This window comes from Panulirus ornatus, chromosome 51 (assembly GCF_036320965.1).
Source record: "Panulirus ornatus isolate Po-2019 chromosome 51, ASM3632096v1, whole genome shotgun sequence".
NCBI classification, from domain to species: Eukaryota; Metazoa; Arthropoda; class Malacostraca; order Decapoda; family Palinuridae; genus Panulirus; species Panulirus ornatus.
Window position 1 is genome coordinate 1,807,243 of NC_092274.1, and position 15,333 is coordinate 1,822,575.

A 15,333-nucleotide genomic window follows, 5' to 3' on the forward strand; every position below is an offset into this window, starting at 1 on the left:
ACAGAATGGAAAAAGGTGAGAACAAAGGACGTAAGGGGAGTGAAGGAGGAATGGGATGTATTTAGGGAAGCAGTGATGGCTTGTGCAAAAGATGCTTGTGGCATGAGAAGCATGGGAGGTGGGCAGGTTAGAAAGGGTAGTGAGTGGTGGGATGAAGGAGTAAGATTAGTAGTGAAAGAGAAGGGAGAGGCATTTGGACGATTTTTGCAGGGAAATAATGCAAATGAGTGGGAGATGTATAAAAGAAAGAGGGAGGAGGTCAATAGAAAGGTGCAAGAGGTGAAAAAGAGGGCAAATGAGAGTTGGGGTGAGAGTATCATTAAATTTTAGGGAGAATGAAAATATGTTTTGGAAGGAGGTATATAGAGTGCGTAAGACAAGGGAACAAATGGGAACTTCATTGAAGGGGCTAATGGGGAGGTGATAACAAGTAGTGATGATGTGAGAAGGAGGTGGAGTGAGTATTTTGAAGGTTTGTTGAATGTGTTTGATGATAGAGTGGCAGATATAGGGTGTTTTGGTTGAGGTGGTGTGCAAAGTGAGAGGGTTAGGGAAAATGATTTGGTAAACAGAGAAGAGGTAGTAAAAGCTCTGCGGAAGATGAAAGCCGGCAAGGCAGCAGGTTTGGATGGTATTGCAGTGGAATTTATTAAAAAAAAGGGGTTTTGTTGACTGGTTGGTAAGGTTATTTAATGTATGTATGACTCATGGTGAGGTGCCTGAGGATTGGTGGAATGCTTGCATAGTGCCATCGTACAAAGGGAAAGGGGATAAAAGTGAGTGCTCAAATTACAGAGGTATAAGTTTGTTGAGTATTCCTGGTAAATTATATATGAGGGTTTTGATTGAGAGGGTGAAGGCATGTACAGAGCATCAGATTGGGGAAGAGCAGTGTGGTTTCAGAAGTGGTAGAGTTTGTGTGGATCAGGTGTTTGCTTTGAAGAATGTATGTGAGAAATACTTAGAAAAGCAAATGGATTTGTATGTAGCGTTTATGGATCTGGAGAAGGCATATGATAGAGTTGATAGAGATGCTCTGTGGAAGGTATTAAGAATATATGGTGTGGGAGGCAAGTTGTCAGAAGCAGTGAAAAGTTTTTATCAAGGATGTAAGGCATGTGTATATGTAGGAAGAGAAGTAAGTGATTGGTTTTCAGTGAATGTAGGTTTGCGATAGGGGTGTGTGATGTCTCCATGGTTGTTTGATTTGTTTATGGATGGGGTTGTTAGGGAGGTGAATTTAAGAGTTTTGAAAAGAGAGGCAAGTATGCAGTCTGTTGTGGATGAGAGAGCTTAGGAAGTGAGTCAGTTGTTGTTCGCTGATGATACAGCACTGGTGGCTGATTCATGTGAGAAACTGCAGAAGCTGGTGACTGAGTTTGGTAAAGTGTGTGAAAGAAGAAAGCTGAGAGTAAATGTAAATGAGAGCAAGGTTATTAGGTACAGTAGGGTTGAAGGACAAGTCAATTGGGAGGTAAGTTTGAATGGAGAAAAACTGGAGGAAGTGAAGTGTTTTAGATATCTGGGTGTGGATTTGGCAGCGGATGGAACTATGGAAGCGGAAGTGAGTCATAGGGTGGGGGAGGGGGCGAAAGTTCTGGGAGCGTTGAAGAATGTGTGGAAAATAAGAACATTATCTCGGAAAGCAAAAATGGGTATGTTTGAAGGAATAGTGGTTCCAACAATGTTATATGGTTGCGAGGCGTGGGCTATGGATAGTGTTGTGCAGAGGAGGGTGGATGTGCTGGAAATGAGATGTTTGAGGACAATATGTGGTTTGATCGAGTAAGTAATGAAAGGGTAAGAGAGATGTGTGGTAATAAAAAGAGTGTGGTTGAGAGAGCAGAAGAGGGTGTTTTGAAATGGTTTGGTCACATGGAGAGAATGAGCGAGGAAAGATTGACCAAGAGGATATATGTGTCAGAGGTGGAGGGAACGTGAAGTGGGAGACCAAATTGGAGGTGGAAAGATGGAGTGAAAAAGATTTTGAGTGATCAGGGCCTGAACATGCAGGAGGGTGAAAGGCGTGCAAGGAATAGAGTGAATTGGAACGATGTGGTATACCGGGGTCGATGCGCTGTCAATGGATTGAAGCAGGGCAAGTGATGCGTCTAGGGTAAACTATGGAAAGTTGTGTGGGGCCTGGATGTGGAAAGGGAGCTGTGGTTTCGGTGCATTATTACATGATAGCTAGAGACTGAGAGTGAATGAATGTACCCTTTGTTTTCTTTTCCTAGCGCTACCTCGCACACATGAGGGGGGTTGTTATTTTATGTGTGGCGGGGTGGCGATGGGAATGAATAAAGGCAGACAGTATGAGTTATGTATGTGTACATATGTATATGTCTGTGTGTATATATATGTATACGTTGAGATGTATAGGTATGTATGTGCATGTGTGGACGTGTATGTATATACATGTATATGTGGGTGGGTTGGGCCATTCTTTCGCCTGTTTCCTTGTGGTACCTCGCTAACGTGGGATACAGCGACAAAGCAAAATAAATAAATGAATAGATATACTTTGAAATGTATAGGTATTTATATGTGCATGTGTGGGCATTTATGTATATGCATGTGTATGTGGGTGGGTTGGGCCATTCTTTCATCTGTTTCCTTGTGGTACCTCGCTAACACAGGACACAGCGACTACATATAATAAAGAAAAATAATCACTACAGAGCTACTTGTAGATATTTTTCAGACCTATTCCCTCAGGATTCTTTAGACAAGTTTAAAACACATTAGTGTGAATATGTACATGCGTATGTTTGTATATGCCTATGTATATATATGTATGTATGCATGTGTGGGTGTTTATGTATATGTATATGCATATCTACAGAACTACTTGTGGATATTTTCAGACCTATTCCCTCAGGATTCTTTAGACAAGTTTAAAGCACATGTTAGTTTCCATTTTTGTTTCTCCTTTTATTTTCCTCTGGCTTATTTTTTGCTTTTCTTGTTCAGATTTGTTTCCCAAATGGCTTGGGATCATCATTTTCTTTAAAATGTTTCAAACATGGAGATTGCAGCATCCTTATAAACATAGACATGAAGAACCACAATATTTTTACTATGTGTATGTTTTGTGGAACTTTCCTTTCTTGTACCATTGAATGTATAGTGGGAGAGTTGGTTTCAGAAGAGTCCCCATTGACCAGTATGCCATAGATGTAGGAAAATTGATCACACATTCTAAACAGGTAAGCACGTAATGAGTTTAAGGACTAAGTGTATATAGGATATTTATTTAACAACTTTTGTATAATTTTCAAGATAATAGAGAAGAAACAAGGTCTCGTCCGACGGAACCTCATGGGTAAGCGTGTGAATTTCTCAGCACGCTCAGTGGCTGCGCCAGATCCACACCTATCAGTTGATGAAGTAGGAGTACCCATGGATTTTGCCATTCGTCTTTCATACCCTGTTCCTGTCACGAAGTGGAACGTGGAAGAACTTAGGCAGCTTGTAAGTACCTTTATTTTTGTGTCTTGAATATCTGTATAGGGAATAAGGCATCATGTAAGGCACTCATTATTTTTTCATTGATATATTTTTTCTCATTCCCTAAATGCTTCTCCTTCCCTGGCATGGTAAGATTAGAAATGAAAACAGATAGTGGCTGTGGAAGAATGGAGTAAAAGATACTTTGAAGTTTCTTGACCTGAATGTGCATGAGGGGGTGAGGCGAGCAAGAGATTGAGTTAATTTTAGCCTTGTGGTGTACAGGGGTTGATATACCATCAGTAGGCTGAACCAGAGCATAGGAAGCGTCTGGGCAAGCCACGAAAAGGTCTGTGAGACCTGATTGTCGATAGGCGTTTTATTTTGATATTTTGAATTGAGAAAGATTAATTACATTTTATGTTGCATGGATAATTCCCCCCATTGGATTATGCATTGTTACACTCAGAATCTTTGGTTATGAGCCATTTTGAATCATATACCACAAAGATCTCTTTCCTCAACTTATATACCACCTTACTTCCAAAATCTGTTTTTTCTTCTTTCTTTCAAACTATTTGCCATTTCCCGCATTAGCGAGGTAGCGTTAAGAACAGAGTGGGCCTTTGAGGGAATACCCTCACCTGGCCCAATTCTCTGTTCCTTCTTTTGGAAAATTAAAAAAAAACGAGAGGGGAGGATTTCCAGCCCCCCGCTCCCTCCCCTTTTAGTCGCCTTCTACGACATGCAGGGAATACGTGGGAAGTATTCTTTCTCCCCTATCCCCAGGTAAAATACTATGAACTAGGAGAAATCTTACTCCTATGGAATTTACAGAGTCCTGTATGTATAAAATGTATAGGCATTTTTTATATGGTTCCTCTGGTTGGAATTTCAAGGACTAAAACAATGTACGGTTTAGTTGTCATTTGCATACCATTGTATGAAAACCATTCAGTCTTAATGAAAATTATGGCAATGTTCATTCGCAGTGATTTGGTGCTTCACGGGAATATTTAGAAGAGCTAGAATAACCAAATCATGGAACATAATTTTACATGTATTTTTGGCATTTGAGATTAAATATTATATCTTGCTCAGTTTGTTTCTGTAATTCAAGATTTGCTAGATTACCTCGAGTCATTAGTCAGAAAAGTGAAACATAACTAACCCTAACTTTTTATTTGAAACTTGAAGGAATGTGGAACAAATTGAAGAAAAATTGCATTAATGTGAATTTTGAGGAAAGGACTTAGCATGGTTAGTTTTCAGGAGTTACACTGATGAATGTGTAAGTGAGGATGGTAATGGTCCGTTAATCAGAGTCTGGTTACATGTATAGTCAAGATTTTCTCATGACAGCTAGAGAATGCATGTGAACGGATATGGTCTGTTCGTGACTCTACCATGGGGTACATGGGAAATGGCAATCAAGTATGCAGAAAAAAAAAAAAAAAGAGGAGGTCACTGTTAAAGCTTTCTGTTGTCACTCAATTAATGGGAGGATCCTGTTTGGCTCAGAGGAAACAGAATCAGTGGATCCAAATAAAGCACCGGGGTATATGTGAATCAGATGATGTATATGCCTCCATATGGAAAATGAAACACAAATATCTAAATATGATAATCAAGAATATTTTAAGAGATTGAGCCCCACAAGGTTAAACTCCCTCCCCTTACTATCCAAATTTTTTTTTCCCATACTTGATCACTGTTTCCCGATTTAGGGAGGTAGCACAAATAAAAGCAGGTAAATACATTAATTTTTTTTCACTTCTTCAGGGATTACAGTGATGTTATATTTACTTGAGGAGAAATGTAGCTGGGGAATATGTTAATGTAAGGAAAAAATTGACTACCTAAGAGGATAGTTCATCAAATGGAAGTACATTTCAACAAACTTAACACTATTGCTTTGATTATATTCGATGTTATAGCATCTTTTGTATACAAACCATGACTAATTATAAGTTTACAACAATCACCATGTCTGATAATGCTATTTAAATGTTAGTGAAAGGCCTGTCATTGAGTCTAGTAGTATTAAACATGGAATGCATTGCAGTTTTGACTTCTTGTGTACGACACCAATCATAACCATTCTCATTCATTGTTTATGGACATTTCAGTTAGTATTGACTCATTTTTCATTTTTTTTTAACTATTAATTATATATCTTGTCACATAAGGTAAAGAATGGCCCTGACGTATACCCTGGTGCACTGATGGTTGAAGATGAAGAGGGTAGAAAGAAGCGCCTCACTGCCTCAACTGAAAATCAACGTAATGCCATTGCTAATAAGCTCCTCACACCAACAGAGTCACACGTATGGAAAGTTAATGCCTCCAAAATTGTATACCGTCATTTACAGAATGGTGATTTTGTCCTAATGAATCGTCAACCAACTCTTCACCGTCCCAGCATACAAGCTCATCGTGCCCGTGTTATGCCCAGAGATCGGGTTCTTCGTTTGCCTTATGCAAATTGCAAAGCCTACAATGCAGACTTTGATGGTGATGAATTGAATTTGCATTTTCCTCAGAATGAGGTTGCTCGGAGTGAAGCTAACCACCTTGTCACAACTCATAATCAATACCTGACACCAAAAGATGGGTCACCACTTGCTGGTCTGATTCAGGACTGTGTTGTAGCCAGTGTAATGCTCACTCTGCGAGGAAATTTTTTTTCACGTGAGGATTACTACCAGTTGCTATACACAGGACTCTCTGGCCATACTGAGAGGATTAAAACCTTACCACCAGCTATTGTAAAGCCTAAACAGTTGTGGTCCGGCAAGCAGATCATTTCAAGTCTCATTCACAATATCATTCCGGGCAACAAAGCTAGACCATCTTTTAACTTCAAGACATCAGTTAAACCAGATGTAAGTCCTTCATACTGAGTGTTTTCTAGTTTTATTTACAAGGAGATGAACATTAATTTCATAGCTTTTCTCAAATCTAGACTCCGTAATGAACTCTTAGTGTTCCGGGAGGGTTAATACCTCATAGGTATTAGCTTTCTTAGTTTAACCTTGTTAAGTAGTAAGGGATGTTCATTTCTAAACTTTTGTAGATTACATTTTCCCTTGAGTTAGCATTTACATGTTTCTTTTATTCCTTAATCAATTATTTCTCTATATTCCAAATCAATTTCACTTTTCCACTTCCTTCTAGTATGCTTGGTATCTCTTAATCTTTTAATTTCATGCCTTTTTACCATCATCCTCACATGATTTTTTGTGGAATTGGTTTGTTGCAGTTTATCGCATTATCATCACTTTGTGCCATTTCTTGATCCTCATAATCCTCATCACGGTTGTTTCATTTATAGATTGCCTCTAAGAATAGTTCTGATTTCTCTTCATATGTATCAAATTTAGGACAGTTATGCATCTCTAACCCTCATTTGATGTATTTTAGGGTTAAATGTTGTGATATGCTCTTGCCACAATATTTCCAATTATTAATTATTTGCAAGGAAGTCTTAAATCTTCTTTATTGATATATCATACAATATCCCATTATCTTGAAATATTGTTTTGAGTATGCATGCTTTTATGTCGATATGTTTGATTGTTTTCTTAATGCAAATGATTACTTTGTATCTTTTTATCTTTATCATCCGATCAGTAGTGTCCTCAACTGGTCACTTCATTGTATTTTTCTGAATTTGCTCAAGTTTCTAAGGCTTCATTTTTAGAGTTAATTTCTCTGTTGGAATAGCTAGAGAATTTGCCCAAAGTCTTCATCAGATGGATTGTGTACATTTAAGTAAATGATCATCTCTCTCTTTTTTCTTTTTCAGTGGTGTCTTTCATCTGTTGTAGTGCTGCAAATTTTCAAATAAACACTTTCACAATTTCACTTCTTTCCATTGACAACTCATGTCATATGATATTAAATTGTCATAAGTATAGATCAATTTTCTCAAACCTTTGTTGTTCAATAAGTGTTAAGATCTATTTTGGCTATCACATGGTAAACATTTCTGGCCATTCTGGATCTCTACATTGTCTGTATGATCGACTTAACAGCAGATGCTCACATCTTAAATTTCTTGGATTCTTCTCAGTCACTGTACCTCCTTACTCTGCTGTTGAATTTTAGAAATGTATTATCATCTGTAACATTTTTATTTTCCTCTCTTTTTGTGGAGACCACTCTGTGTATGCATAAGTGGCAGTGGTCACATGATGAGATTTGTACAAATGAGAAAGTTGATTATTTCAGATGCTGTCAGTGATGCAGGAAAAGCTGTTAGTTATGAAAAAAAAAAACATTTTTTTATGTGATGAACTGATTATTTTTCTACAAACTGTAGTTTGACCACATTTCATATTCTTTCATAACCAGTATCCCTCATACTTTTGAACATATTAACTCACTCTTTCCTTTTATTTCATTTTTGTCTCCACTCTTTTCTGTCACTTCATCTTTTTTATTTCCATTTTCATATCTCCTCTAAGTAGATTAGAATGAGTGAATTGGAACAGTATATTGTACAGGAGGCAAGTTGTTATTGGACTGAACCAGGGCATATGAAGTGGCTGGGGGAAACTGGAAAGGCCTGTTGGGCCTGTTATTGATTGGGGGTTGTGGTTCTGGTGCATTGCACATGAAGGCAAGAGAATGTATGAGAGCAAATACGACCTTTCTTCGTCTGTTCCTAGCACTACCTCACAAATGTGCAAAGTAGCAGACGAAGTATGAGAGAAAGAAAGAAAGAAGTGACACATAATTCTGGTTTGGAATTTGCTTGAGTTATGCATTTTATGAAAAGGTTTGACCTTGTTTTAAAAATCAGTAAAAAAGATTATTTGTTACTTCACAGGAACAGAATAATTATTTTGTTGTCTATTTCACATTGAAAATAGATGAATTACATAAGCTTGATGTACATTAATGTAATGATTATTTTATATTTTCCAGATGTGGCAGACTAAAAAGCCCAGAAAATGGAAAGCTGGTGGCCCTTCAGAGAAGAAACGTGAAGCAATGACAGAATCAGAATTTGTAATGCTAGATGGGGAATTACTTTCAGGTGTTATAGATAAAAGTGCCATTGGGTCCACAAGCTATGGATTGATACATATTTGCTATGATGTGAGTTGCTATATCTGTTAGTTGGAAAGGATCACAATTTTGCGTGTGATCAAGATATTCCTATGAGTCCACGGGGAAAATTTTTCCCGTGGACTCATAGGAATATCTATTAGTATTATTAAACACTCGTGTTTTGATAAGGAATCCTTCATGCTTGTTCACTGTTTTCCATGTCAGCAAAGTGGTGCTGAGAACAGATAAACGTCTTGCTTGCTCACATCCATAATACTTATGATGTTTTATACTGTACTTAAGTCATAGTAGGTCATATTATTGGCAAGAGAAGTTTGCTTGACTGTATTGCTGGATTAGGTTGTCTGGATGTGCATGCTATGTATACACACAGGACGTTGTTGTTAGGAAAACACATTTCTGCCTGATGGGTATATTTTTGAGCAAATGTCTCACCTTTCTCATATGTAATTCTCTGATAAAGCTGTTGAAACCAAATGGCATACATTTGCTATTTAGGTAAATGTGCAGCAAAAAATGCCTATCATATTTGATGCATACAAAGTTTTTCTTACATGTATATGTTTACCATTTCCTATGTCAGCAAGGTAGTGTCAGGAACAGATGAAGAAAGGTTCTCATTCACTCACCAAGTTTGTAAGTATAATGTGTGTTGAAGGGAAGTATGACAATGTACTCAGAATCAATATTACATTTCCACTTTAAGCTGTGTTACCCTGCCATTTGCATCGTCATTCTCTTGTCAGTGAGTTTGTGTTAAACTAGAAGTGAGCATTGAATGTATGTAATGATTGCGACAAGTCAAAGCATACAGTAAAAGTTCTGTTACAGTGACTGTTGTCCTTATATAAGCAAATATGCTGTATTTATCTTAAACTTAGGGTGCTGAATGAGAACAACGCACACATTACAAAAAGAATTGGTATTTAGACTAGAGCCCTAATATGGAATATTAAATAACTGAAAAAGGCTTTGTTAAGGAAACTGAAATATAGCAAGGAGATTTACTCTTTAAAAGTGAACTACCTATCAATCTATATATATCTCTGATGCCTAGGACTCCCATAAGAGGGATCAGCTTGTTACAAATGAGATGTAGATATATCATTTGAATTTTTTGTACAGTTGTACGGCGGAGAAGTTGCTTCAAAACTTCTTACTGCAATCAACTGCCTTTGTGTTTATTATCTGAAATGGTGTGGACATACTATCAGTGTGAAGGAATTTGTCTCACCAGAGGAAGTTAGTGCCAAACGGAAAGCCTCCCTAAATGAGCTTATACAGGTACGGAGATTATGTTTAGACATCTTATACATGCATGAAGATTTTATTTAGATGTCATATACAGGTATGGGATTATATGTCTTATGGACGTAATATGTTAAGTAGTTCACTGTACGAATGTGCCTTTGGATGATCAGATAATTATGATAAGTGGTGAAATATGATTCATCAGAGTTGTGGTATGTGAATGATATTTTTACATCTTATGCGCAGAGAACACCCAGGGAGGTGAGTGAGAAGCTGAGCATTCCAGAAGAAAATTTCAAAGATTTCTTCGAGTGTTCACACATGTCAAGCAATGAAAAGGATATGGCATCCATAGATGCTGCCTATACATCTGTCCTTGGTCCCACCACCTCAGAGGTGACTGGGTAAATATGCATAGAGTTTACTTTTACTAGTTCTGTGGACATTAGTTATGCATAAGTTTTACTTTTGCTAGTTCAGTGGACATTAGTAAAGCAGGGAGAAAATCAAGTTTTACTTGTATTATATCAATGGATTTTTAATGAAATTCATGATGTCTCAGTATAATAAGATTTTTTTTATTTTTCTTATGTTATCATATTCAAGAGCTAAGTGGCTGCTGCAGAAACTAACATGGGCTTTTATCTCATGCACACCCTTCATTTAGATAAGAGTTCTTCACATATAATCTCTTTGCCCTTGTGTTATACTTTTGGCCATCCTTTGTACATATTTATCCCTGCCCCTCTTGCATGCTATATTCCTTTTGATATATTCTGTTTGGCTGCTCTCAAAACACTTACCTCTCATGATCTTTCTTCTCATGCCCAGGTGCATATGCACCCATAATCACCCATCTCTCTCCATCAACTTTCAGTTTTATCCATATCAATGTAGAGTTTACTTTCTTACACTCTATCACATACTCCCACCACTCCTGTTTCAGGAGTAGTGCTACTCCTTCCCTTGCTCTTGTCCTCTCACTAACCCCTGACTTTACTCCCAAGACATCCCCAAACCACTCTTCCCCTTTACCCTTGAGCTTCGTTTCACTCAGAGCCAAAACATCCAGGTTCCTTTCCTCAAACATACTACCTATCTCTCCTTTTTTTCTCATCTTGGTTACATCCACACACATTTAGACACCCCAATCTGAGCCTTCGAAGAGGATGAGCACTCCCCGTGTGACTCCTTCTTCTGTTTCCCCTTTTAGAAAGTTAAAATACAATGAGGGCAGGGTTTCTAGCCCCCTGCTCGCGTCCCCTTTAGTCTCCTTCTACGACATGTGAGGAATGCGTTGGAAGTATTCTTTCTCCCCTATCCCCAGGGATAGGGGAGAATGAGTGTGTTAGTAGTTTTGATGCACGAGACCGGGTTATAGTGATGGGTGATTTGGATGCAAAGGTGAGTAATGTGGCAGTTGAGGGAATAATTGGTATACATGGGGTGTTCACTGTTGTAAATGGAAATGGTGACGAGCTTGTAGATTTGTGTGCTGAAAAAGGACTGGTGATTGGGAAAACCTGGTTTAAAAAGAGAGATATACATAAATATATGTATGTAAGTAGGAGAGATGGCCAGAGAGCGTTATTGGATTATGTGTTAATTGATAGGCATGCGAAAGGGAGACTTTTGGATGTTAATGTGTTGAGAGGTGCAACTGGAGGGATGTCTGATCATTATTTTGTGGAGGCGAAGGTGAAGATTTGTAGAGGTTTTCAGAAAAGAAGAGAGAATGTTGGGGTGAAGAGAGTGGCGAGAGTAAGTGGGCTTGGGACGGAGACTTGTTTGAGGAAGTACCAGGAGAGACTGAGCACAGAATGGAAAAAGGTGAGAACAAAGGAAGTAAGGGGAGTAGGGGAGGAATGGGATGTATTTAGGGAAGCAGTGATGGCTTGCACAAAAGATGCTTGTGGCATGAAAAGCGTGGGAGGTGGGCAGATTAGAAAGGGTAGTGAGCGGTGGGATGAAAAAGTAAGATTATTAGTGAAAGATAAGAGAGAGGCATTTGGACGATTTTTTGCTCGGAAATAATGCAAATGAGTGGGAGATGTATAAAAGAAAGAGGGAGGAGGTCAAGAGAAAGGTGCAAGAGGTGAAAAAGAGGGCAAATGAGAGTTGGGGTGAGAGAGTATCATTAGATTTTAGGAAGAATAAAAAGATGTTTTGGAAGGAGGTAAGTAAAGTGCGTAAGACAAGGGAACAAATGGAAACATCATTGAAGGGGGCTAATGGGGAGGTGATAAGAAGTAGTTGTGATGTAAGGAGATGGAGTAGGTATTTTGAAGGTTTGTTGAATGTATTTGATGATAGAGTGGCAGATATAGGGTGTTTTGGTCGAGGTAGTGTGCAAAGTGAGAGGGTTAGGGAAAATGATTTGGTAAACAGAGGAGAGGTAGTAAAAGCTTTGCAGAAGATAAAAGCCGGCAAGGCAGCAGGTTTGGATGGTATTGCAGTGGAATTTATTAAAAAAGGGGGTGATTGTATTGTTGACTGGTTGGTAAGGTTATTTAATGTATGTATGATTCATGGTGAGGTGCCTGAGGATTGGCAGAATGCTTGCATAATGCCATTGTACAAAGGCAAAGGGGACAAAGATGGGTGCTCAAATTATAGAGGTATAAGTTTGTTGAGTATTCCTGGGAAATTATATGGGAGGGTATTGATTGAGAGGGTGAAGGCATGTACAGAGCATCAGATTGGGGAAGAGCAGTGTGGTTTCAGAAGTGGCAGAGGATGTGTGGATCAGGTGTTTGCTTTGAAGATTGTATGTGAGAAATACTTAGGAAATCAGATGGATTTGTATGTAGCATTTATGGATCTGGAGAAGGCATATGATAGAGTTGATAGAGATGCTCTGTGGAAGGTATTAAGAATATATGGTGTGGGAGGCAAGTTGTTAGAAGCAGTGAAAAGTTTTTTATCAAGGATGTAAGGCAAGTGTACATGTAGGAAGAGAGGGAAATGATTGGTTTTCAGTGAATGTAGGTTTCTGGCAGGGGTGTGTGATGTCTCCATGGTTGTTTAATTTGTTTATGGCTGGGGTTGTTAGGGAGGTGAATGTAAGAGTTTTGGAAAGAGGGGCTAGTGTGCAGTCTGTTGTGGATGAGAGAGCTTGGGAAGTGAGTCAGTTGTTCACTGATGATACAGCGCTGGTGGGTGATTCATGTGAGAAACTGCAGAAGCTGGTGACTGAGTTTGGTAAAGCATGTGAAAGAAGAAAGCTAAGAGTAAATGTGAATAAGAGCAAGGTTATTAGGTACAGTAGGGTTGAGGGTCAAGTCAATTGGGAGGTAAGTTTGAATGGAGAAAAACTGGAGGAAGTTAAGTGTTTTCGATATCTGGGAGTGGATTTGGCAGCGGATGGAACCATGGAAGTGGAAGTGAATCATAGGGTGGGGGAGGGGGCGAAAGTTCTGGGAGCCTTGAAGAATGTGTGGAAGTCGAAAGCATTAACTCGGAAAGCAAAAATGGGTATGTTTGAAGGAATAGTGGTTGCAACAATATTGTATGGTTGCGAGGCGTGGGCTATAGATAGAGTTGTGCGCAGGAGGGTGGATGTGCTGTAAATGAGATGCTTAAGGACAATGTGTGGTGTGAGGTGGTTTGATCGAGTAAGTAATGAAAGGGTAAGAGAGATGTGTGGTAATAAAAAGAGTGTGGTTGAGAGAGCAGAAGAGCGTGTTTTGAAATGGTTTGGTCACATTGAGAGAATGAGTGAGGAAAGATTGACCAAGAGGATATATGTGTCAGAGGTGGAGGGAACGAGGAGAAGTGAAAGACCAAACTGGAGGTGGAAAGATATAGCGAAAAAGATTTTGAGTGATTCGAGCCTGAACATGCAGGAGGGTGAAAGGCATGCAAGGAATAGAGTGAATTGGAACGATGTGGTATACCGGGGTCGATGTGCTGTCAGTGGATTGAACCAGGGCATGTGAAGCGTTTGGGGTAAACGATGGAAAGTTGTGTGGGGCCTGGATGTGGAAAGGGAGCTGTGGTTTCGGTGCATTGTTACATGACAGCTAGAGACTGAGTGTGAACGAATGTGGCCTTTGTTGTCTTTTCCTAGCGATACCTCACACACATGAAGGGGGGAGGTTGTTGTTATTCCATGTGTGGCGAGGTGGCGATGGGAATAAATAAAGGCAGATAGTATGACAGTATGAATTATGTACATGTGTATATATGTATATGCCTGTGTGTGTATATATATGTATACATTGAGATGTATAGATATGTATATTTGCATGTGTGTAAGTGTATGTATATACATGTGTATGTGGGTGGGTTGGGCCATTCTTTCGTCTGTTTCCTTGCGCTACCTCACTAACGCAGGAGACAGCAACAAAGCAAAATGATAATATTCTGTTCACATCAGCAATCTTTGTTTTTTTTTTACCTCATTGTTTTTAATACTGTATTTCCTTCTGATAACCTCATTCCTTTTGCAGCTTTTCCAAATCCACATTGTTTTATTTGAGAATACACTTCAACAGCTAGACACTGATACTCGTTCCTTCTCTGAAGCTGTGTGGAAAACTAACACATTTTATCGTAGGTTTCAGCATTTTATCCAACATACCGCGCTCTGTCATTTTGAAACAGTTTCTCCCAAGTGTTACAATATTTAGATTCAGTATGTTTACAGACTTGAATGTATTTCAGTAATGATTATTAGGACTTGATAGATTTCTCATTATCTCTTATACTTTTTTGAGGACTTCTTTTTTAAACTATAGGGAAAATGAACGAGGCTTGTTGCGTCGAAGCCTCGACAATCACATGAGGATGATGGTGGACACAGGAGCCAAGGGTTCAAAGGTAGGATGTTCAGTATATTTTTCTTTTTAATGAAGGTAAACTAAAGGCTGAGTATGTCGCTTCATTGTACATTACTGATGTGTTGGGGAACTAGAGCTTTGCCATTGGCTGTGTTCAAATTACAGGTTCCCAGCATAACAGCAATGTGCCAGAATTGAGCTATATTGTAATTTATAGAATAGAGACAGCTCATTTCATGGATGGCCAAAACTCACTGTAATTGAATAAAAAAATTTTGATTTATGAATTTCTTTCATCTCTGAAGACAGAAAATGAATATCTTCATACCTGGTGGCTGATTCGGGTGAGAAACTGCAGAAGTTGGTGACTTAAGTTTGGAAAAGTGTGTGAAAGGAGAAAGTGGAGAGTAAATGTGAATAAGAGCAAGGTTATTAGGTTCAGTAGGGTTGAAGGACAAGTCATTTGGGAAGTAAGTTTGCATTGAGGAAAAAACTGGAGGAAGTGAAGTGTTTTAGATATCTGGGAGTGGATTTAGCAGCAGATGGAACCATGGAAGTGGAAGTCAGTCACAGGATGGGGGAGGTGGCAAAGTTTCTGGGAGCATTGAAGAATGTGTGGAAGGCAAGAACATTATCTCAGAGAGAAAAAATGGGTATGTTTGAAGGAATAGTGGTTCCAACAATGTTATATGGTTGTGAGGCATTGGCTATGGATAGGGTTGTGCAGAGGAGGGTGGATGTGTTGGAAATGAGATGTTTGAGGACAATATGT

At 38.8% G+C, this 15,333-nt stretch overlaps 1 protein-coding gene across 2 annotated transcripts in view; it reads left to right on the forward strand.

Annotated features, from left to right (window-relative positions):
- Positions 1 to 15,333, forward strand: part of Polr1A (RNA polymerase I subunit RpI1) — a 141,828-nt gene that overhangs the window by 85,121 nt on the left and 41,374 nt on the right. For both annotated transcript variants that reach the window (XM_071691759.1, XM_071691760.1), the window contains 6 exons: positions 3,283 to 3,474; positions 5,640 to 6,335; positions 8,383 to 8,556; positions 9,655 to 9,813; positions 10,027 to 10,184; positions 14,520 to 14,601. In XM_071691759.1, coding sequence (XP_071547860.1) covers positions 3,283 to 3,474; positions 5,640 to 6,335; positions 8,383 to 8,556; positions 9,655 to 9,813; positions 10,027 to 10,184; positions 14,520 to 14,601 — 1,461 coding nt within the window. The remainder of the gene's footprint in view (positions 1 to 3,282; positions 3,475 to 5,639; positions 6,336 to 8,382; positions 8,557 to 9,654; positions 9,814 to 10,026; positions 10,185 to 14,519; positions 14,602 to 15,333) is intronic.